Source organism: Engystomops pustulosus, chromosome 10 (genome assembly GCF_040894005.1).
Source record: "Engystomops pustulosus chromosome 10, aEngPut4.maternal, whole genome shotgun sequence".
Lineage (NCBI taxonomy): Eukaryota > Metazoa > Chordata > Amphibia > Anura > Leptodactylidae > Engystomops > Engystomops pustulosus.
The window spans coordinates 14,028,399-14,052,548 of record NC_092420.1 but is presented as its reverse complement, the minus strand read 5'-3'; the positions used below and the strand labels follow the sequence as shown (position 1 = coordinate 14,052,548).

At 40.3% G+C, this 24,150-nt stretch overlaps 1 protein-coding gene and 1 long non-coding RNA gene across 18 annotated transcripts in view; one reads left to right on the top strand and one right to left on the bottom strand.

Moving 5' to 3' along the window:
- Positions 1–10,776, top strand: part of LOC140104749 (uncharacterized) — a 102,089-nt gene extending 91,313 nt beyond the window's left edge. Inside the window, exons 3-4 of the long non-coding RNA XR_011850401.1 lie at positions 10,448–10,505; positions 10,609–10,776. This is a non-coding gene — a long non-coding RNA (uncharacterized lncRNA). The remainder of the gene's footprint in view (positions 1–10,447; positions 10,506–10,608) is intronic.
- The window catches only part of FOXP1 (forkhead box P1), a 601,095-nt gene that overhangs the window by 47,205 nt on the left and 529,740 nt on the right, over positions 1–24,150 (bottom strand). For all 17 annotated transcript variants that reach the window (XM_072128406.1, XM_072128404.1, XM_072128405.1 and 14 more), the window contains 2 exons: positions 21,636–21,792; positions 11,859–12,063 (listed from right to left, as the gene is read on the bottom strand). In XM_072128406.1, coding sequence (XP_071984507.1) covers positions 11,859–12,063; positions 21,636–21,792 — 362 coding nt within the window. The remainder of the gene's footprint in view (positions 1–11,858; positions 12,064–21,635; positions 21,793–24,150) is intronic.

The window sequence follows — 24,150 nt, the reverse complement described above, 5'->3', positions numbered from 1 at the left end:
AGCTCCAGCCTCTAAGGTCTACCATCTGATGTTTATCAGGATGTCCCAACTATACCTTGATGGCAGATGTCAGGATTTGCAAGATTGGTTTGTTGGATTGTAGTCTTTGAGTTCTAAGGAGAGACATGCAAGTGTCAGGCAGCAGGTTTCCCCTCTGTTCCCAATAATCACTAATGCGTGTTGGCATGGGGTAACTTGGGGGAAAAGATACAAGTTCTAAAGGGTTGTCCTTTGATTAATTGAATTGATAGGGTATAAGAGTATGATTGGTTGGGTTTTGACCGATGGGAGCTACATAGTTTCCAAAAATTGGGTTGTATTCCTCTTAACCGATTGAGCAGCTGTTTGAGGCTACATCCTGCCACTCCAATGTCTGTGGGAGTATTGGAAATAGACATGGATAATGCTTGGCAAACTCCAGGTCTCTCAGAGGATTACTAGAGCACCAATCAAAAAGAGGGAATGGGACTTCTACTCTCACCAGTGGGGATTCTATAGGTCTGAGCCCCCACTTATCAGGGAGTTAGGGATCGACTTTGTGGCCTTGATGAACCTTAAAAGGCATTGACACCTAGGTCTACTCTCCATCGTAAGAACATACACAATTCTACTAGGCCAAAGCTCAGTACCAAGCAGATAGAGGAAAACGTCACCCTCACAGTAAACAACTAATAATAATTTCTAATGATGGATCACCTTTGAACACAGTCTATTAATGTAAAAGATTCAAGGTCGCTGCGCTTTCTCGTCACACCGGTACACAGATTTTACACGCTTTCTTTACACTGGCTAATGATTAACCCCACCTATAGAAAAACATATAGTAGCTGTTTGTTCCAACATTCCTTATTTTAATTGAGTAAACACAGAGATAAGTCTCTGCCACAGCAGTTTTTTTTTCTGAGAGAGATGTCATAGAAGGGAATGTCTAAGAACCTTCCGGCTTACTCGACTGTAACCAGACTGAAAAAAAAATGTAAAAAAAATGTGAAAAAAAGAACTAAAATGTATTTGTCATTTTCCTCCGAGCGAACTGTAATTTAAACATGGGAACTCACATGGAGCAAACTGCTGGATTGTTGGCTACTGAGAGTTAACATCTTTTTCACTACAGTGACCACAGGACCCAGAGGCAAAGCTATTTGCAGCAGTTCTCCTATGAATGGGACAGATTGCCATATGGATGCAGACACTAAACAAGCTGTACGACTCGTGGCGACAAGAGCCTAGGGGACTGGCCTATATTAACGCCACCTGTGATGTGGAAATTGTGCTCCATCTCCGAATTATATTTTAAGAACCCATCACGACGTTAGTTTTGAGTAGACACACAAAAGGAATATTACACTTAGGAGAATTCACGTTCTGGTGAGCACGTTACAAAAAGGGAAGAATACAACAAGTAGTAAGAGGAGTCATTAACGGAATGAGGCGAGCCCGATGCAGGATGGAAGAGAGATCCTTAGGTTAGGAACAGTGGCAAATTCATAATATGGGTAGAGAGGCAAATACGGAGATGATGAAGACCCTGATAACCGTCCATCAAGACCCATGGGACAAAAACCATCCCATTGTTATGACGATTGCTAAAGGTTGAAGTTAAGAGGAGCTGCAATACCAGACAGACCATGGACAAGGAAGGCACCATAACAAAACGTTTGAGCTAGTCTCTTACCTTTTAAAAGGGAGTTTTAATGTCCCAAAAATGTTTTTTTTGGGGTACTTTCTAAGCTTTCCAGACATTCCTTTCACGATTTCCAATGATAAGTAATTTTAGAGAAAATGCAGCTTTTTCCATTATGCAAATAAGCTTTTTGGGGTATGGGTGGGTCTGTGTTCAATGCTGCACAAGGTCTCTTGATACTGTACTGCTCAGTATTGCCCAATACCATCCCTTAACTCAATGGAGAAAAAAGAAAATTGGTGCCCCAGCAGACAAGGCAAGGCCACCCATGATGCACTGAAGCAAATTTACATACATATACAATCTATTAAATGGTATATTACCGGGAAACAAGAAACTTGTGTTTATGAAGTGCCCAATACAATGCTAACTTGAGGGGTGACTTAAGAGCTGGTAGACTTCCCGGAAGACCAATGCTACATGTAGCCGCTGTGGTACATGGGTCTTAAGGGAAAATCCCATTTGAGAAGACCAGCACTATAAATTAAGCATGTTAGTTAGAGGCTCCATTAGGGCTACTGAGTACAGTATGACTAAATATTTTGCATTATTACATTTGACAGAATATTCTCACATTCCCTCATCATATTCCTAGCTCCACTCTTCCACCCTGTACTTATCCCATCTCACTCACTTTCCTGTTTATAGAACATTCAATAAAAAGTAATTTTTTACAATTTCTGACCCCTGGATTTTCATTTCGGAGGCCCGTGAGCCCTGTCAAAATACATTTTCGAGAGCTTGCAGGGAAATGAAATTACCAAGCCAATTATCCCTTTAAATTCCTGACAGTAGACATAGAATATCCTCCATATGTTTATGTAAACAGTGCAAGATAAGCAGAGCCTGGATTTTATTGGCATTTTCTATAGGTTCTCCAAAGTGCAAAGGTTAGAAGGCTTATTTTCTGTTCATAAGGTGTGGCCCCAGTTAATTTACTTGGCTGTAAAGCAGATGTCACGCCAACCGCTCAATTTTATTAAACCCCAAGAACAAATAGTTAACTGGTACCAGATGATCCCTCTCTTCTGGATAATCAATATGGTAAACTATAGCAAATTGAAGAAGCGAAAGACAAGAGTGGACTCAAGGACTATATTAGACTAAGCCAACTACACCTTCATTAGCCGTCAGTCGGGCTTCAGCCAATGTACACCAGACCACCCAATATACATTAAAAGAGCACAGGGAGAAGATTGTACTGGGCCAATATATTAGTAATTGTAGGTTCTGACTCAAACTGTACTCTGCAACAAGACTTCCCACAATCTCTTGCACCACACCATTCAATTTCTTGTACTCTTTGATATTTTGAGTACATCGGGAAATTAAAAAGATTCTCGGATTTGCTACAAAGAGTGTCTCTATCCCTAGAGGACACAGCCTATTGAGTTTTAATAGCAAGTGTTGTAGTGCTTCATTTGTCCTGTGGGAGTGCTGTAGGAGGGAAAAACGCTTGCCTTCACATTCCCCCACAGATTACTGCTGGAAAATTCCCTGCCCAGCAAATGGATGGGAGTAGGGTCTGCAGTTACTCAATTCGCAGAACTGGTGGAGATCCTAGCCATCACAAACCAAGAAATGATGGCACATCCATGAAGTTGGTTTCCATTTTCCATTTTTTGGGTCAACAGGTTCATCAAATCCCCGTGTACATTCAGTGACAAGTAGTAGATGGGGGTTACTAAACAGATTACATTTTATAAATCTACAACTGGAAATAGTTGATTTAAGGAATCTCGGGGAAGACTCTAAATGGAAAAAACAAAACACTTTCTAATATAATAACCTAAAATTATTCAATCAATTAGAAACCCAAAGAATGGTGGATGCCTCTGAAAATAAACTTTAGAATGGAGAATTAACCCATAAATCGTACAATAAATATTCGGTAACATTAAACTACATAAAGGAGAAAGCTTCCAATGCAGCGGGTGCAAAGGATTGATTGGCCTACTAACTAACATGATTGGAGTTCAGAGAGCATCAATATATCATAATAGACATTGTGGAACCAACAAATATCCTATGCCCCGAGGGCAAATGTATTATGGGACTCTTTAAGAACTTATTAGCCCAAACAAATGGTTACAGACCACTGGTAGGTAGTAAATAGGCAAATAGTCTCTCAGTAGTTGGGGAGCTGTTCTATAACTTCAAGCATATGGTAGCTACAGTCAAAGAACTACCTTGGATGCTCTCCCCACCCTCAATGCAGAAATGTAAATGTATCCTTCGCCTAACAACCATACACTGACATGCCACCAAAAGTAATGACTAGTCTTAAAATGCATAAAATACATGTATTTTTGTACAATAAAAACTCATTCCAACACGATCAGATCTCAAATAAAGTCATTGGGGCAGATTTATCAAGCTGTCTGAAAGTCAGAATATTTCTAGTTGCCCATGGCAACCAATCACAGCTCAGCTTTTTACCAGTGCTCATGAATATTTTAAAGGGGAGCTGTGATTGGTTGCCATGGGCAACTAGAAATATTCTGACTTTCAGACAGCTTGATAAATCTGCCCCATTATGTCTATATTTAAGGATCCAGCTTCCCTTCTGACCGAGTAGACTATGGTGTGTTTGTAAATAGATGAGTCCTCGATGCATGACATCTGTATATGCCAAAAATATCCATTCATCCAGTCAGATCTCTGTCCATCATGATCAGATCTAGAACAAGTCATGATACCAATATCTTAGAATCCACCTTTCTTACATGAACCTAGTAGACTATGGTCCACTTAATGGCCTTTCAGAGATGTGTCCTACCATCCATCAAAGACTGACATGTCAATTATCAGGACATCTGTATAGATCATAAAGTACATAAATGTATTCCAATAAAATACCCGATTAGATCTAGAACCAAATTTCTTAGAATCCAACTTTCTCACATGGATGGCGTAGACTATGAACGCTCAGTAGGTTTTGGTCAAGTTTCTAGAACCTCTATGGCCACCCTACTGCTTACAATTGTTAAATCTTCTGCTTCGCACTAGACTCGATTGTAAAACAGTAGGAAAAAAAACTGATTTTGCCTAGAGTCAGAATAGTGTATGAGATCACAGAAAACACCATTCCACATGCATTATCCGAGTCTGTAATGCCGGCAATTGTGGAATGTAGAATAGTTGGAGTGGATATGTGTACTATCAGCACAACAAACATTATTAAATTGCCCGAGAGGGGACGAGAGAGGAAAAAAAAAAATTCAAAGCATGTTAAACGCGTTGAGTGCTGCATCTTAATGATGCCAAGTGCTTGTGCTGGGAAGAGGAAGGGATCCTATCAAGACGTGATTGTAGCGGATACAGCCACCTCACAAATCACGCCGCAACGCTCATCCTTTAACTGCATTGAATATTGATAAATATCTGCTTGCCGCGCAACGGGGAGGAAAGTAAAGTCTCTATTGGAAATCACTTCCAAACTGTGTATTTCTGTTCCCCCTCCTCTGCACTCAGGGGTTTACTCTGAGTGATTTAATTATAATTTTCCTTGTGTAAGACAAATTAAAGAGAGGAGAAGGAGTGTCATGCCAAATCAGATTATTTATCTCCTTAACTGATTGCTGTGCTACAAACCCCTGAGAGGCTGCTAATGTGCTTCTCCATGTAAATGGCAGATTTCGTTTATATTATTATTTTATATACAGTAGTACAAGTGGGGAGGGGGCACTGGTTTTAAGGGGACAAGTAGGGTCGGATTGGGTTGGCTTGGGGCAACCGTCCATCAATACGATCGTGTCAAGTCATTTTAACCACATTCATGAAGTAAAATGAGATACCTTCAATGACCTATAAGATATTGGACCAAGTGGTTGACTCAAAAACAAGGTCCTGTTAGCGTTTTCGCTCCAGGAACCAACCCTGGAGACAAGTCACTCTTAAGAGTTCCTACAATTCAACCACAAATATTTTATGGGAGGACCGAAATATACTGATGTTTCTCATCGCCTGATGCAGGTGGAAAGAAGGATAGGACATGTTGGATTTCAACATGCCTCGTTCTATGTTTCCATAGGAGATAATTTGGTGGATGGTGGTCATAAGAAAGATGGGAGATGTTGGATTTCAAGGTTCCTAATTGGTCGTCGTTTGAGGATACAACTTGTATTGTTTTTGTATCCTATTTCTATTGAGGGATATAACTTGATGGGATTGGTTGAGGATCTTGTGCATATGGATGTATCCTGCCGTACAATATCAGAGTAAGGATAAAACGGGCAATTTATATGATGGTTGTAGGAAATACACCACTGCCAGACCACTCCTTCCCTGGATGAAACAAGGGTGCAGGCACAAAATCCAACCCAACTGATCCCTTCTTAACTTCAACATCTAAAACCCAAGACAGTTAAGAGGCACCCATACATAAAGGAGCAACAACCGATCCGACCAACTATTCATCTTTTTGCCTTCGGTTATCGTGGATTCAAAAATAAAATATTAATATTCATTATTTCAACCACGAAACAAAAATATCTTCTTCCAAGACCTAATTTATATCATGATCAGTGTTAGAAAATACAAATCTGATGGCTTTACCCTAAAGATTCATAGGAAACATTTTGGATCCATCAGACGGCAATAGCCAAAAAGTTGCTAACCATTTCTTTTTTGCATTTTTTTCCCTTGCATTTTTGATTTATTCCATTGCTTTAACAATTCTTCCAACTAAGAAGTCAGTTTCTTGAGCATAATTAGAGATATTTTTGCCTGTCTGTGCATTTTTCAGATAGCTAGTACGCTTTTGTCTTGTGACCTTAGTTTCCAGCTGATGGGACAATGCAGAATCTCAAAGATGAAATTCAATAACTCCACTTTTCTCACACCCAAGTGCACAGCGACACTATATTGTTCCACTGACTGTACCAAATACCGTCTTGCTTGCTGAAATGGGAATTGTATGTATGTTTTTTTTTTTTTTTCCATTTCTGGTTTGTGTGTGTTAAATAGAAATCGAGACCGGTATCCAGCAGATTGTCATGGCTGCTTAAAGCAAGTCAATGTGCATCCTTCTGTGTAATATATTGCTCACTTACGGTTAAAGATGCACCGTAATTCAATCAGCTCAGCAAATGGATGGCATGCACCTTACAACATGATCGGCAGGGAAGCCAAAGACTGTAATTGTTGCAAGTTAACCCCCTGTTTACTGAAACAAGTGCTCCGTCAATTTTTGCATAGACGGGAAGGAGCAACGTCCCTGCCGAATGGAGGGAAAATTCTATAGATCTTGTCATAGTACAGAAACAGAAAGCTTTGTGATCTGCTGCTCGTGTATCCCAAATTCTATTAAAATGGATAGGATTATTTTACGAGAGGTGAGCTGCCGACTTTATGTGTTGTGTAGCTCAAAGACTGCGAAGTAAACAAAAAAAAGCACTAATAAATATAAATTTTAAAAAATATATATAGAAAAACCTATGGTACTTATGTAGGCAAACAATTATCAGTTTTGTAGAGTACCTTAGATGGAGTGGGTGATGCTAAGGCAGAACTAGTATTTGCAATAAGCAGAAACAAAAATTAGCAAAATTGTGATTGACTCATTGAGAGTGATGGGGGGGGGGGTGTCACAATTTATATAAAAACCGACCCCTTGGAAATTCTCTGGTCAACTTTTAGGATGCTCCTGGTTTACCAAATTACCTTAAAATTCAACCAAGGATCAAAATGTTTAGTATATCGACCTCAATGGTTCAACAGAAGACTATTTTATGTGAAGCTGACCACAGGGCTTTCTTTATCAACTCATGCCTACAAATATCCCTCAAAAAGGTCAAATCAATAGTACATGTTCATGTAGAGAACATGTCTGATTGAGTGATTCAGGGAGAATAATCCAGCACAAATGGCTCCAGGTATTGACTTACTCCAAAATATTTGCACACTTAATCAACAGCTTTAGTTTCTGAATTATATGACCAGCTTTAGTCCACATGGTCCTAGGTCCAAGACAAAAGAACATAGATTGGACTACTTCCTGTTCAACGATCCACCAAGATCCCATCTTGCTGCTGTTTACTCACGTACATACCCAAGTTGACCACTTTTGCAAATGATTGGACCAACAAGGTTTTACTCAAGTGATGGTCAACCAAATTATACCAAATCTTGTTAAATTTGGGCCCCTCAACATTATCCACATTCTCTATTCCATTACTCCACTGGTGTGCGTCTCTCCAGTCATTGGGAAACCTCAACATTAAAGAGTGACCCGTTAGGGAACCACTGGTGCAAAAGTCTCATATACCCCACAAATATGTGTTATAGTATGTTAAGAACCAACATCTGCTTCATCTGTTCACATGCCAAGATTGGAATGATGCCACGTTAAGAAAAAAGTAGTCATATCATATTACTACATTCACCAGCCACAGGGTTTATCTGTTTGTACGATATGGAAACTGGGCACTCTATCAAATATTGTTGTCCGTTATCATGCAAAAGGTGTAAAAAGGAAACACAGAAATGCTGTTGTTTTTGTACTGTGTGTATACTGGGTGTGTTCATATGAACTTTCCCAGCACCGTGCTGATTGAGCACTCAAAAAACAATCGAAAGATTTGCTCCAGATCTCTAGACATGCCTGTTTTTCCTCTTTTGGGTGGGAATGCAGATAACAACGTTTACAAAAGTGATAGAGGAAATATGTGATGTGAAAAGGTGCAGAGATGGTGAAAAGAGGGACAAAAAAAACATTGTGTTCATGATATATGGGGGACTGCATACAATACAAAACAAAATGTTCTAGGTGGACCCTGTCTTTTTGGGGGTTTTCAGGGTATGTTCGGATTCCGTAAACACTGTGGCATTACTACTATCCATTAAAATGCCGTGCTTTCCCATAAACCCGTGCTCCTTTCCAACTACTGCTGCCATTTTGGTTCCTAAACCAAATTTATTATCGAAATAGTCAACTGGATCTTTGATTTAAACTTCTAGTTGGAGCCACCAATATATCTACAAAAGTCATCTTCCAAGTGAAAGGTGTATTATGATGATAAGGCATGTGCACACTAAAAACTTTATTGCCAAACTAGTTTTTGTCTATCCAACAGAGGACCAGTTAAAAATTTAGAAGATCAGCTAAGGGAAGACAGAAGAAGACATCAAAAATAAGCTCGAAACTTTGAAAGGTGGTGAAAAGTCGCCTCTTCACAAAATATAACAAATTTCTTATGGTAGAATTTTCAGAAAAAAAAAAGTCAAACAAATTTTTTTAGAATTGATATAAAATCTGTAGTGACCTGACAACAAAACAAGTAGCAACCAGTAAAAAACAAAAAGTATTACTAAGTCTTTATGGAAACAATACCATGAATGACTCAAACAACCCTAGAACAAGAACCAACGTATCTAGCAACGAGCTGTAAACACAGCACAACAAATCACATATATATATTACAGTTCTCAAAATTCTTTAGAAAGTGATAAAATAAGCAAACAAACACTATTCTGACTCATGTTTCTTTTAAGAGAAAAAAAAAATTCCCCTACCAACCAAAATAACCAATTTTTTCTATACTTTTTGAGTAACACATAACCATCAAACTGGCTTCATGAACCGATTTTCTCATTCCCCAAAGTCCATTGCAGCTGTTCCTGTCCCTGCTAAAAGCCAACTTCCTGTGTGTCCCAGTTACTACATTATAATGAGAGACAACACTCAGCCATTCACTGATGTAAGTGGGTACTTACAGCCAGTGATTGGCCAAGGATAACCTTGGCGGTGTCACACAGGAAGAGGAGGGACCAGGAGCAGTGGTATTGGAATTAGGGGCAAATTAAGACTGTCATGGGCCCTGGGCTGTATGAATATTACAGCCCCTACAAGTCTGGAATCACTTCCTACATCTGGTACTAGAATCAAGTTTCTTGAGGAATGGAGGATGCGTCCCTTCTACCTGCTTTCAATTTATGGTTTCGGGACCTTTGGAGGACTCTTGTGTACATGTGTATTGAGAGCATGAAAGGATTTAATAGGTAAAATGTGCTTCTCGGTATAAAATTTGGTGGGTGCTTTGGGTTGTAATGGGCCCCCTAGAAGGCTTGGATCCCGGGCTACCGCCCAAACTGCCTATATTATAATCCACTACTGATTGGACTAACGGGGAAACAGCAAGCGGAAATCCATGTTTTATTACTGTTCTTGACCCTTTGTACGAAAATAAATGTTTTTATTAGACAACCCCTTTAAGTGCAAGCCTTACGAGCCGTGGATCACTACATGCTTCATCTCATAAATTGCTGACTATTCGAGTAGAGGTGATGTTACAGATTTGGAATAGTTGCAGAACTGCAGTAGGTCAAGCTCCAGATGGACGGTCGCAGAGAGCCAACCCCTATTCAGCACCGGGGCCTGCACACTTTACTGTAAATCCTGTATGCCTAAAAATACATCCTATGGCTGTGACCTCTGTGCCGGGGAAATGAAATAATTGCTCCTATTGTGTGACTGATTTAAACAGAAGCCAGGTGCCACATTCGTACAAGTAGACAGCCAACATTTTCTCTCCCTAGCACCGCTCTAAAAACGGCCGTATTAAAAATTATGGATTTATTAAGTGCCGAAAATTGGAACCTGACCTTAAAATTAAAGGTTTTTTTTTTCCATGGGATTATTTAAACATGTGCAAGATGTGAAAATGTACCAGACGACTGGATCAGGTCTAGGGATAATGGATTTTACTGCACTCCGTGAAATAATATGACATGGTGTATATAGTGAAATGCTATTCTACTTAGGGACAGAACTGGGAAGATGATATGGCTTCATACGTGGGACATACCAGACTAAACAATAGTAAGTATATGATATGTAAGTAATGCACATATACTGTTACACGTAGAGATGAACAAATCTATTCGTTGGTTTGTAGAGTCCATATGAATCTACTGTTTTTCAGGCACCAAAGTGAACCCAAATTTTCAGAGAAATGGTTTAAAATGGCGGCTTTTATTGTTGTCCTTCATCCCCGAGCTTAGAGAGGAGGCAATAACAAAATGACACAGGAGTTCTGCGTGCAACATCGGTTCGGACCAAGAAGATTTGGACCCGAATCGAATCTTTCGAAAAAGTGGACGAAGCTTCCCGAGAAGCTAATCTTGGATGATTTGCTTATGTTATAGTGGAAACACATAAGTAGCAAAGCTTAATGTGCACCATGATGGATTATTCTTACTAAGCCTGTAAGTTGCAGCCATAATAAATCACGATTAGAAGGGTATTGGGGTTCTCACTGTCGTATGGAGGCAAGAAGACACTGTGTTGCCATACAACCTCTCTCCAAAGCCATACGCTTAGACATAAGTAAAGGTAAGGTAGAGTTGCCTGCTATGTGATAACCTCATATTTGGAACATATTTCTACCATAATCTAAGGTGGTTTAGCACTTTAGTATGACCCAGTGGTCTCTATCACTAGGTAAACCCACAACTCCCTGAGAAACTAGTTGGAGACCACTGTTAAAATATATTAGATAACATGTATAGAGAAATACACAAGAGAGTAAAACAGAACAAACACATGTAGGACACAAGTTCCTAAGCTTAACCGAACTTGTATCAAAAAATATCTGACATTGGGATTGAAATTGGGCACAGCTGTCTACATAGAACTTCCCTTAAAAAATTCTGTGCATAAGAAAACGAACCTCTGGCCAGCCAGGTAGACAGTTGGTTGTAGAAAACTAAAGGAAGGGATATAAAGAAGATTTGACTTTGGTAGAGATGTTACATTTCTCAAAAACTCTGTAGATTTCTACTGAGGATAGATGGAGATCCTATCAGAAAACCTAACCTACCTACCAACCTGGAATAGGACCACAGCTATCCATTAAGGCAGCAGAGATGATGGATGTGATGTAGCTCTCAAATGAGGTGAAGAGTAACCACATATTGGCCAATTTGACCTATAATTAATTCTAGGACCCAAGACCACAGATATCACCGTTGATGCTAAAAGGCAATGCAAATTGATTATTGACACAGACCAATCATTTCTCAATAGCTAATCTAATGATACAGATCTATGCTCATCTTCTGGATCACTAATTGGAGCAATCAAACAAAGTCAACACATGGTTATCAAATCTCAACCAAATCAGAGATGAGAGTATCACAACAAATCCTGAAAATCCCCATCCCTACCCCTTACCTCTCTCTTTTCGGAGTGAGGAGTGACGTCTGTCCATTTGTAGACGCCTGATGGTTGAGTAGCAAAGAGGTCTTGGGTGCCACCACCGAAGAGACGCACGTCGTGGACAGGTCCAAAGTGCTGTGGTTGTTACAACCAGCATCGTCCGCGGTGTGCGAGCCCGTCACTTCTTTCCAGAGCTGCTGGAGCTCGTTTGGAATCATGCCTGAAACAAACAAATTGGATAATTAAATCAATTAACAGCTAATTCAGCCCTCCTCAAACAGTAATTAAATCAAAGAGTCAGTAAACAAAGCCCGAGCCATTTCCCCCCTACAAAGGATAATGAAATGCAACAATTCATTCTTTTCTGCTATGGTATTTGCTTAACTAAAAGCAGATTATTAATCTTAAAGGAGAGCAGAAAAAAATTAGCAGCAAGGACCCTGTTGTATCCGACAGAGGATTCTCATCAACATACAAATTATCTTTGTTTTAATGAAATTGTTCCCAGGAGTTACACGACACAAGTATCCGGCTTTGGAGAGCAACGCAATGAACTGTAAGCCCCTACGCTCAATCACATCTGCCTCGATCTCTCGAATAAATTTGCTTACCCCATTATTGGGCACAACCAGAGATAGGCATGGGCATGACACTTATTTACCCCATCTTTCTGGTGGTAACTGAGGACCAAGCCTGAGATTTCCACCACTGATGAATGTAGGTCAAGGCCAAAGGAAGACAGCTGAATGAATAATGCGACAATGTAGTCATCTAAATTGGCCACAAAACCACATGTTGGCTCGGAGACAACAGCTTTAGTTTAGGACACCCTTCTAAGTTTATTGTCCTTTATATCACTAGTAACCCTCAATGGATGATGTAGAAAAAAGGGGTGTATTGACTTTTACATGTCTGATCTCTCAGTTTGCAGGAGTGATGACTGAAGTCACCTCTCGAGGAGTTGACTGGCCAAGCAAGCATGGGTATTGAGGGGGTTGAAAGAATCAGCTTTTAGAAAACAGCTATTGAAAGTGTATGGGCACTAAAAACACTCATACAAGCAGAGCCCTACAGCAGTGCACATACAGCGGTCACCACTGGGGTCTGTAACTCCACTTAAGGGCCCCATGAGAGGTCTCAGTAGTGAATGGAGCCCTGGCATGGCTTCATTCCCAAGGTGCACTCATAGGATGCCCATTCTCTGTTATGGATCCCAACAATGAGATCATTGACCTCTATGCTATGAATAGGGTATATATTTATACTTTAAAGGCTGGGGCCCCATGACAACTCATGGACTTGGTATTCCTAGGCAATGGCTGCCTTCTGGGATTATTTGCAGTACTTTAACTTGATCAGCAAAATTGGTAACCGGAGCATTTATAAAGGCCGGTGTCTCCTCCTCGGGCGGCAGAACACCAGAGCCGTTGCTACCTCTGCACCCCTAGTCATATCCCTTGCAATCATCAAAAGAAGCGCAAAAATCTGAATATTTTGACAACACGCCGTCTTAATGAGAGACACATTTTTTTTTGTGCCGTTGTTATAAATGAAGACAAATAGCTTTGTTATGAAATACATTTTTTATTAATGGCGCACAGACGTAAATTATGAATTCCGAGCGTCTCCTTGAAAAGCTTTTCACTTTTTAACAGTCAAATTGATTACACTATGATTATTTCATTAACACACCTATCTCTCTCATTAATTTTGGTTTCTAGTTCTGCTCGCCTAATTGATGGATGTGTCTGCTGAAAAAAAAAAAAAAAATACAAAACTTTCTCGAAAACTCACCCCATTATTACTGTCAGGGATCAGATCTATGCTAATGAGACAGAAAGAGAAAAAGGATTTTTTTTTTTTTACGTCCCAGTTTTTAATACAAATATTTTTATTGCACAGGGCGCCATAAAGAGCAGGATTTTTTTCCCCTGGATTTTCTTTGTTTTTTTTTTTCTTTCCCGCCAGGTACAGATAAATTGTAACGGTCTTGTAATTAATTAAAATAAGACATGTAGAACTTTGAAGGTAGGAATGACGGAACAGATAAAAGAACTAAGGCTTCATTCAGATGAACCTGTGGGGGGGGGGGGGGGGGGCGGATGTATGGCCCCCATAGACGGCAATGGACGTACGGAGCGATGCGGTGCACAGGGAAAAGATAGGACATGCTCTATCCTTTCCCGTGTGCACGGCCCCTACGCCGTGGATCTCTATGGAGTGGGGAGGGTCACCCCTCCTCCTCTCCAGCGTGCTGGACATATGCCCATCCGGACATAGCCATGTGGGCATACGTTCGTCTGAATGCAGCCTAATAAAGGGGACAAAAATTAAAAATTAAATAAAAAAAAAAAAATCAGAAAAAGGAAGCGTAATTGTTGCCAATTGGTAAATGCAATCTGACACGGCACATATGGCCCAGCTTAACCCAGTCCAGATAGATAGATGGATAGATCTTAGAAAATATACATACTCCTCCCTCTTTGGGAGATGTGACTTCTTCTCCGATTAAGAGCTGCATCACTTTTTGGCTTGTAAGCATTAAACACTTATAAAAACCCTGTTCCGGGAAAGGAGGGATTTGGTTCACTTGTTCTGTGGTTTCTTAAAGACTTTGGATATATTTACTGGACTCCTGATGAGCTGATGACATATTCATTGTCTGAAGGATAACCCTAAAATGTAGTTACATCATCGGTACAGTCGCTCCCAGTTATAGCTATGTGGAACATATGGTCGGGTGCTAGATAGATAAACCTCTTATTGTATCAGATCTATAGATAGGGGTACAAGATAGAGGGGGGTACAACATAGAGACATGCAGGAGAGGTTCAAGAAAGGGGGATATAAGAGACGGAGGGGTACAAGTTGAAGGGGGACAATGGAGAGATATTCTTGACTACTGGGGAAATATTTATAAATTCATGATATTAAGTTAAAGGGCATCTACCACCAGGATGAAGGACTGTATGCAAATGAGCCCGAGGGACTCCAGGCTTCATTAACACCCATAGAGCACCTCAGGCTCATTTGCATACAGTCCTTCATCCTGGTGGTAAAGGGGTTGGCCACTCTACCTTATGTATTTTTGTAACGTGTGTGTGTGAGTGAAAGTGTGGGGGCAGGATATTAGGTAATTTACAAATATATATCTATTAAAATTTCTGCTCCGCTTTCTTGATATGTAAAGTAAAGCCTATTGTCTTTTACCTCATTGGCCATAGATTCCCATCCATAAAATGTCCACAGATGGAGGGTTACGTGATCCATATTTGTCCATGATCAATTGCCCTGCCAGGGCGAATAGAATGAGGTGTAGTCATAGAAGGAGCAACTACATGGGCCATGTTGAGTGTATGACTGGCCCACCAAAGAATCACTGAATCTCTGGTGGCCCGAAGGTCCAACACCTCACTGGACCCAAGATGTCCAGCAGAAGATAACTGAAGGCTATTAGGGTTGATGGAGGATGGACCCCCCCCCCAAAAAAATCATCTGGTAGATGCATAGAACACTAATGGGGAAAGGTGGCGCTGTCATAGATTTTACATGGAGGCCTAGGAACTCAACAACAAATAGACATATATTTCATACTCCAGACTGTGGCCCGATTATTCTCTTTCTACATCGTATACCTTTAATTGTTCAGACGATGCCTCGTCTCTTATTTGCAAATGCTAACTATACGTTACAAGAATTTAAATCACAGCCCTTTCAAGACGCTACATTAAAAATAAAGGAGGCAGCTGAGGTTTTATTGATTCGGAACACATCATAAAAAAAAAAAACGCTGGGGTTTTAAATTTAATTTTTTTTTTTTCCCATTTCGAATACAATGGACAGATAATCATCTCGACGTGATCAGCCAAACATCTTTACTTCTCTAAACTGTTAAAGATTTTAATTATACCGGCTTCGAAGAGCAGTGGTCTAATGAGGCAATAGACTCTAGAGAATGTAAGTGGCTAAGAAGTGTGAAATGAGGCTGATAGAATTTTTTTTTTTTTTTTTATTCACCGTGGATATTTTGCATATCAAAGAGGAGTAAATTATTGCACGACAGACCAATAACCTTCCCCGCCTTTGGGAGAGCTGCATTAACAAAAACAGTAGGTCTTCACGAGCAGTGCTAATAAAATTTTCATAAAATTAATATAAAAAAATTTTCAAAATACCAAAAAAAAAACAACACATACCTTCTTAGCAAACAATAAGGCAGAGAATAGACACATATTAATACATTAGCTGATATAATAGTTTTGAAATATATCATTTGGTTTCGGAGCCAGTTTGGGTACACCGCCGCCCCCCCCTTCTTCTCTGTCCCTCTCCTGACTCACCGAGCACACATTTAAAAAATGCCAATTATATTTTGATAGATTTGGTACCAAATGAGTATTTAGCTATTAGACATATTCAATTATCACATGTCCTTTAAAATTAAACCCAGGAGACAAATTAAACAAAGAGAGGGGGAAAAAAAAGGTTACGGCTCAACCCCGTGTCCCGTTTTTGTTGAGTGTAGGCTATTATTTTCCAGCACCTTGCAAAGTGACAGTGTAGGATATATTTTTAGCAGTCGTACTTGACAGCACTGTCTACACACTAACAATTACCTCAGAACAGAGCTGACCCTTACTCCCCCGATTCTGCATTAAAACAATGGCGCATCAAATTGTCCTCTGATGCTAATACGTCGGAGTCTCTCGGCGTGTTTGTATTAAAACGCGTCAAGCAAGGAGAGCCGTTTTGCACTGGTATTTAAGGAAATGCATCTATTAATTAGCCAAGCACTCCTTTGCAATATGAAATTGTAATATTCCTTCCATGCTAGTAATGCCTCTCAAGTGTTTCAGGCACAAAGCCCCTAAAATTCATCGGCTAATTAATTAATTCGCAAATTAATGTGCGAGGCTGTAAATTCAGCCACTCGCAGGATGATAGTTCCCCCCTCCCATCCGGAGGCAGAGAGTTTTCTGGAGCTTCCGGGTCATAATTTCTAAGAAAGCATTAATAAAAAATTTTAAAAATTCCCCTTCCGGAACTGAAGGATTCCACTTCTTATAATACAAATTAAAACAAAAAAAATCTCCGGTAGCAAAGACCTCAACTCTCTAATACAATTGGATTCGAGTATTGCTGCCTACCGGGACAGATTAGAGAAGAATTTTCCGATGTAACGGATATGGAATGAGACGTGTATACACTGGGCTTGTCAATACCGATACTGATCACAAAATAATAAAATGGCGGACGCAACTGAGAAGTGACAGGAGGAGGGAGGTTGATGGATCTGTAAAAAACAGTTAATCACCATGGAGAATTTAGCAGGAGAGAGTGGAGTCTTCTTCCACGGCTGATACATGACTCGGAGCTGGAAACATTTTTTTGACATTTTATTAAATATTAGTCGCCGGTTTTCCGCCGCGATGTGTTTTCAGGACAGTTCAGTCCTCTTCATTATGAAGGAAAATGCAGCCTTCGCTTTAAAAAATGTATGTTATGGGGACAGGTGACGGATTACTCCTCGCGGAACTCAATTTCGCGAACCTAAGTATCACCGGCTGTTAGACAAACAAAGTCAACCTCTCTTTGTCCTTGTGTTTCCGTACCCAGGTGACCATGTTCAAACAAGCAGAAAGTTGATTTAACGCTCATAATGACATCAGTTTCAAATTATTCTCCCTGGCCCGAGTCTATCTGTGCAGACGAGATCACTGACCCTAATTTGAGAAGGAACGAGCAATCAAATTCCTGGATTTCCTTATAAAACGCCCCCATGTGTCTTTTAAAGGGGCACTAAACCTAAAATTGGCAGCTTATAAAAGTCCAGCTGTTCATATTATTCACACATCTGGACGTAAATTTAGCTGAAGGTTCTCAGGACTAGAGATACGTTAAATAAAGTAGTCATCATGGAGGTATGGCTTGCATGAAGTTGGGTTTTTTCCAGCAAAGGTGCCACTGTTGTTTATAGGCCGATTCTGGTATTGCACCTAAAATCTATTCAGTCAGGGTTTTTCTCTCCTTGTACAGTATGGGCAATGGGTCCTTGACCAATCCCAAAAGTGAAGGGGCGGCAGTATTTGCTCAGCACTACTTCTCCCTCGTGACAGTTCTCTGCACATTGGCACCCTAGTCATCCAGAAATGTAGGAGAACCATAGGACTGCTCAATTCAAGTGAATGGAGCAAAATAGGATTCCAGGCACATCCGGCTTGCTAGGACTTAGAGAAAAGATTGAATGGTCAATGGGCGAACTTCTGCAATCATAGGGCTGATGGGAAACCAACAGGTTGGACCCCAAGGTATATTCTTTAGATATGTCATGAAGTCACAAGATGGGGATAACCCTTTGAATGGTGTCCAGCTACAATTCAAGACTTCGTAGTAGACATGTTTATCACATGCAGGCATCTCCTTTGGGGTTCACACCTAGCTCCAAAAGAGAACTCTGACTGACTTCTATCAGTTGACTCCCAATTCTACAAAAATATTGAGATCCTACAGGTGTAGGATAAAAAACCCATCTTCCTCTTCGCATGGCTCCATCCACCTCTCAGGTCCACATTACTTTGGGATCAAAAGTTTGGGCAGTCTCATAGAAAGGTTAAAGTGATGGTCAATGCTCGGTCCAGATGGGGAACCTAAGTTCTTTCAAACTGTGGATCCCAGCAACCCGACCCTCAAGGATCAGACAAGTCCTCCTATTCTGTAGAGAAGTATAATTTTTGAGAAAACCCCTTTAAATGGCATTGTCACTTTATCTAGAATAATGTGGTTAGATAATATCCATATGTATGCTGGGTGGTCCATTCGACAACATATGCGTGTATACAGTGCAGCCCGATGCCTTGCAGAATGTTCACTCCCGAACACCCATTCATCAACGGATGCATTACAGAATAAGGGAAATCAATAGCGGGATTTTACAGCCACATTATCCAGCGCGGTGACACATCTCGTATTGGCTTATTGGCAAACAGCTGTAATTTGTAAGACATTGTGGGAACAAATTCTCTCCATTATAATAAATATCACCAGTGACACAAACACAAGAAACTCCATATGTAAGCTGCCCATCAGCATCAGAACCAAAGTCTGCCGACTGAAAGGGGTTGGTGGCTGTATGTACCTTGTAATAGGTCATTCAGACATTGTAAAGGGAATATGCTCACATTATAATAACTGAATAGCCAACGTGGCCAACAGAACTTGACCCCCCGATGGCCAGTCCCTTATGACTGCCCATCCACATGCACACTGGGCATAGCCAAGCCTTATGAAAACTCTGCCACTCTAAAACACAGTTGGTTATTTCTAGAACAATGGATCTGTCATAGTAAAATTCAATGTACTCGATTTTTCTTTATTCCAGTATCAGTGGACCACCATACACAAAGAAGTTGGAAAGTCCCATCAAAATTAGGACAATAGTGTTGGCCAACACTAATTTCCTACTGTACGCAAGATCAAAGGAGAGCATTACTGGAAGAAGGGCATCTTCGAACCTATGTGGGTGCAATAAGTAGGCCATTCCAATTAAGTTCTACTTAATTTTAGGTCAAATTGGTCAAAAAAGGCTATTGTTGATTGAACCAACCTTCATTACAGAGCCACATTCAACTGGAGGCCAGCAAAGATGTCATGGCTATTCATTGGGCACTGTAGTGCATAAGGGTCTGTTCACACAGAGTTTGGTGTATATTCAGTGCCAAAATCGAAATATGAAAAATACTCTTGTGCATCTTATGTGCAACTCAAATTATCCAGAAACAGTGCCACATCTTTTTAATGGTTGTGTGTGGTACTGCAGCCCAGCATCATTGAAGGGAAATGGGCTGAGCTGTGATTCCATATCAATTAAGAGCCTTCCGAAGTTGAAGCTGTCCTAACCCGCCGAACTCTACGAGCACTACAAGATAAAATCCTCCGATATCAGTCATATTGGGACGTGAATGGATTAATACAGTCTCTCCATGGATTGCTTATCTCAGAGTCGGACACCTCCCACGTGTTCACAATCTTATCTAAGGTCTCATTCTTCATTCCAAGATGTTCCCGAAACTTTTAGCCTCCAAAATTTATGAATGATGTAAAACGCTCTTTAATAATTAACACATGTCTATTACTACATGGATAGAAATGAGCGGATCGGTCACAGTTGCCAGACAATTTGTGTGAGGACCCTCCCCACCCCCCAAACTAATTCAACCCATGAAGCATGGGTCAGCTTCTCCATAAAGGTCCACAAAAATGAGCCACATGTCCTAATTTTATGTATAGGAAATTCAGAGTTATTTTAATTTGGGTATTGAACATAATGTAGTAAAACCTTATCATAACCTCATCTAGATCTATGGGCAATGCCTTAAAGAGAGGTTTGGTAATTCACCTCCAGAACAATGGGAAGAATAGGTAGGTGGAGGAACCTACAAGAAAAATTATTAAGAGCTCTCAACCAACTAGTTGTCTATATATTTAAGTAGGGCCATGTGTTTGGTTGAGTGCCGACTACCCCTCACCCTCTCACCCAAGTGAAAACACTGGGATAGTGCCAGATTTTCAATATGGACAATCCTTTGTTCTCAAGGGAGATAAGCGGAGGTTTTGGGCTGTGGTTCATACCATCATCTCCTTTGTAATTCTAGATTTAAACTAGATGATCAAAAACTTTATGGTATCTCATCTCCAACACATCTTGGCACAGAAGAAGGAAGACCTTTTGGTTGATCACTGAACAAAGCCAAGGCCTGAGTTATGATAAGTAGTGGTCCTATAGAACAAGACATCTACCAACATCTGAAACTGACAGTTCACTACCTACTGTAACATAGATATTATGTCATCTTCAAATTGTTCAACTTTGGTACCTCCAAAACCAAAAAAACTGTGTAAAAATGAGGCTGGGTCATAGATACAATGAAAAAGCCAATTAATAATCAGCTTCATCAAGCCAAAATCCCTGGCTCCAACCAATCCAAAATGTTTTCCTTTCCATGTATATTCTTTGAATTTTGTTTTTAAGATTTTGAGGACTACTGAATTGAGCATGGGAACTTTATCAAAGTCAACCAGTTGACCAATCTACTGTGCCAATGAGGCTTTCTTTTTATGGTAGAATTTGGGGTACCGAAGGATCAGGTTTTTTGATATCATATTATTTTGATCACATATCAAATTCAATATACCATATATACTCGAGTATAAGCCGACCCAAGTATAAGCCGAGGCCCCTAATTTTACCACAAAAACCTGGGAAAACCTATTGACTCGAGTATAAGCCGAGGGTGGGAAATGCATTGGTCACAGCGTCCACATGATATAGGTTGCCTGACCCTGCCCCATAGTATATAGCCAGCACCTGCCCACCAGTATATAGCCTGCCAGCCCATATCCCCCAGTATATAGCCAGCCCCCTGCCACAGTATATAGCCAGCAGCGGGGGAAGCCGGAAAGGTGAGTTTTGATATATTTTTTTTTACTCGAGTATAAGCAGAGTTTGGGTTTTCAGCACATTTTGTGTGCTGAAAAACTAGGCTTATACTCGAGTATATATGGTACATCATTCTGATCATAATTCCAAATGTTTTATAAAATTTTTGGTCAATGCACCGGACTACCGGCAGTTGAGGTGAGTTCAGTGTATTTTCTTTATATATGGGATATGATCCTTCTGAAATGTATAAGACAAGGAACAAATGCCTACCCCTGTAGCAAGAATAATCAAAAACTTCCAAACTAGTAGAGACAGACTGTCAAGTAACACAATTAAGAACTCGTTGTACAAACCTTGCGCAAGGGGTTGCAGTGGAAGGGCGGGCTGTCCGGGTTGGATTGAAAGAAGACCTTGACGCTGCAGAGTCAAGAGGTGCTGCTGCTGCAGCTGTTGCATTTGTAGAAGCTGTTGTTGAAAGGCCAACTGCTGCGTCGCCACTTGCTGCTGTTGCTGTTATAAAAGGAAGCAGAAAATTAAACATGTGAGAGGTCTGCGTTGTGCGCGCTGCTGTAGAGATCCTGAGATCAATGGGGGACTTTCATTTCAAAGTGCTTCTGTTTATCTAGGTTATACTTCTATAGAGTGTAGACACGTCTAATCTAGATTATTCTGCAGTTTTGAGCAACAGAGAGGAGTAGACCTTTGGCAACCCAGCTGTCATTGAATTGAGGCTCCCATCATGCTTCAGCAATAGCCAAGCTGGGGAAGAGATGACAGAGGAGATAGAACTATGGGAATTATGTGTCGGTACAGCGGAAGATGTTTTCTCTATCACATATATTTATAGGATAAAGTAATGTGCTGCAACTTCACAATCTAAATCCGGAAGAGAAAGCTGGTCATGGATCGAGACATTTTTAATCTCAACATTTCAATTTTTTCCCCCAAACTAACCTCTACAATTTTGCTTATACAAAATAGAGAAGACACACTTATAGTTGGATAACATAAATTTTGTAACCTCATGGTTGGCCATAGGGCATATAAAGCAATGCAGTGATCATCAGCCTTATACCTACCACACAATCTGAAAATCTATGAAAAAACTTAAAGGGCATCTACCACCAGGATGCAAATGAGCTTAAAGGGCTCCAGGCTACATTAACATCTATGGTGCCTGGGGCCCCTCAGGCTCATTTGCATAGAGCCCTTCATCCTGGTGGTAGATGCCCTTTAAGACTTAGTCCAATGTCTCTCATAAAGGTTGTGTGGCACCATGGTGGAACAAATGGGGTTAGGCGATTTCAATAGACAGGAACAGCAAGAAATATCAATTATGCAGTCGGTATGAGCAAAAAGTGGGAATCTTTTGGGGATTTTGAGGTCTATTCTTTCTGAAGTATTGAGAATTACTGCCTTACCAGTGTTGTACCCAATCAACTTATACATGCCAGACTAATAACTTAAAAGAACCATACTTTTTGCATTAAGGTCCAAGTCCTGAAACCTATGTCAGAAGCTTTTATGGCAGATCATCAAATTCACTTTTGATTATCAAAGACATCAAAGAGATGGCCAAGTACCAAGAACCCTTCCATAGACCTCAGAAATAAAAGTAGGCCGAACCCACCAATTTGGTTGGATCCAACCAACTGCCTTATGTTATAGAGGGACACCAGACTTTCCACCATCTGGTAACAGTTAACATAACTTCTCCACAAGGACAACACAAGTAATTTCGATCAAATGCAACAATAATCTAACCCAAACACAGCATACATAATTTAACATTTTGCCCCCATTCCCTATACCTTGGGTCAAGACATACACAATATTTGGGGGGAAAAAAGATGGGTTCTATTAGGATATGCCCTGTCAAGTCACAGGGTTCCTCCACTTAGGACTGTACTTTATGAGTAGTATAAGTGCAAATAATGGAACAATTAGCATGAAATACTAAACTTCTCCTAAAGCATAAATTGGGCGGTTGACCCTGGTGGTAACAGCTGATCGAGGGTCGAGGGGTATGAGAGAAACCGGACTCTGTACACCAGCTGGAAGACAGGTGGCGCTTTCCAAACATTTAACCATAAGGATCCCCAGAGAACTTCAGTGACCTCATCTGTACTGTAGACGTTAACAATCCTGCTACCTGCTATTGCGTTCTTCCAAGGAATACCTAAGTAGGTTCCGTGGAACCAAGCTCCAAGGAAGTTCGAGAGTCTACAAATTTCAGAATGCCAGGTGAATTTTTGAAAAGTGGAGAGAAAAATAAGAATCAAATTCGGAAGTGCAAAGTGATCTCTTAATATTACGGCACAATATGAAATCCGTCTGAGGACAGGCCCAATCAATAATTACTGTGCTCAATAAGAAAAGACCTTTAAGGTAAATATTAATAATCCAGGTAAGTGAACTATAATTTTTTGGTCTCTATCTGTTCCTCCCAAATGCCCCCTTTCCCCTTCTAAAACTAATACCTTATCCAACATGAAGACCAAAAAAAAAAAATCCTATAGCCGGTTACTTTGAAATCATTAATTATATTCGACGCAAGAGACGTAGCCGCTTGTCTCCGCTGGGATTCGAACCGTGAACCTTGGAGGTGTTAAGTGAACGCGCAGCTTTTCTCCGCGCACCGCCCGAGATGCTTTTAAGTGCTCTGTTTATCACTTCTGACATAAATAAATGAGAAAAAAATCAGACCTTTGAAGAAGAAAAACTTCATCTAATATTGTTAATTAGCCATGACAAACGATGAAATAACATTGTAAATCTTTCATAGAAACAGCGACTCGATTTTAATTACACACATTCATAATTTAGCAAACAACATCTTACTTGAGCAGGAGTACACTACTCCAGGCT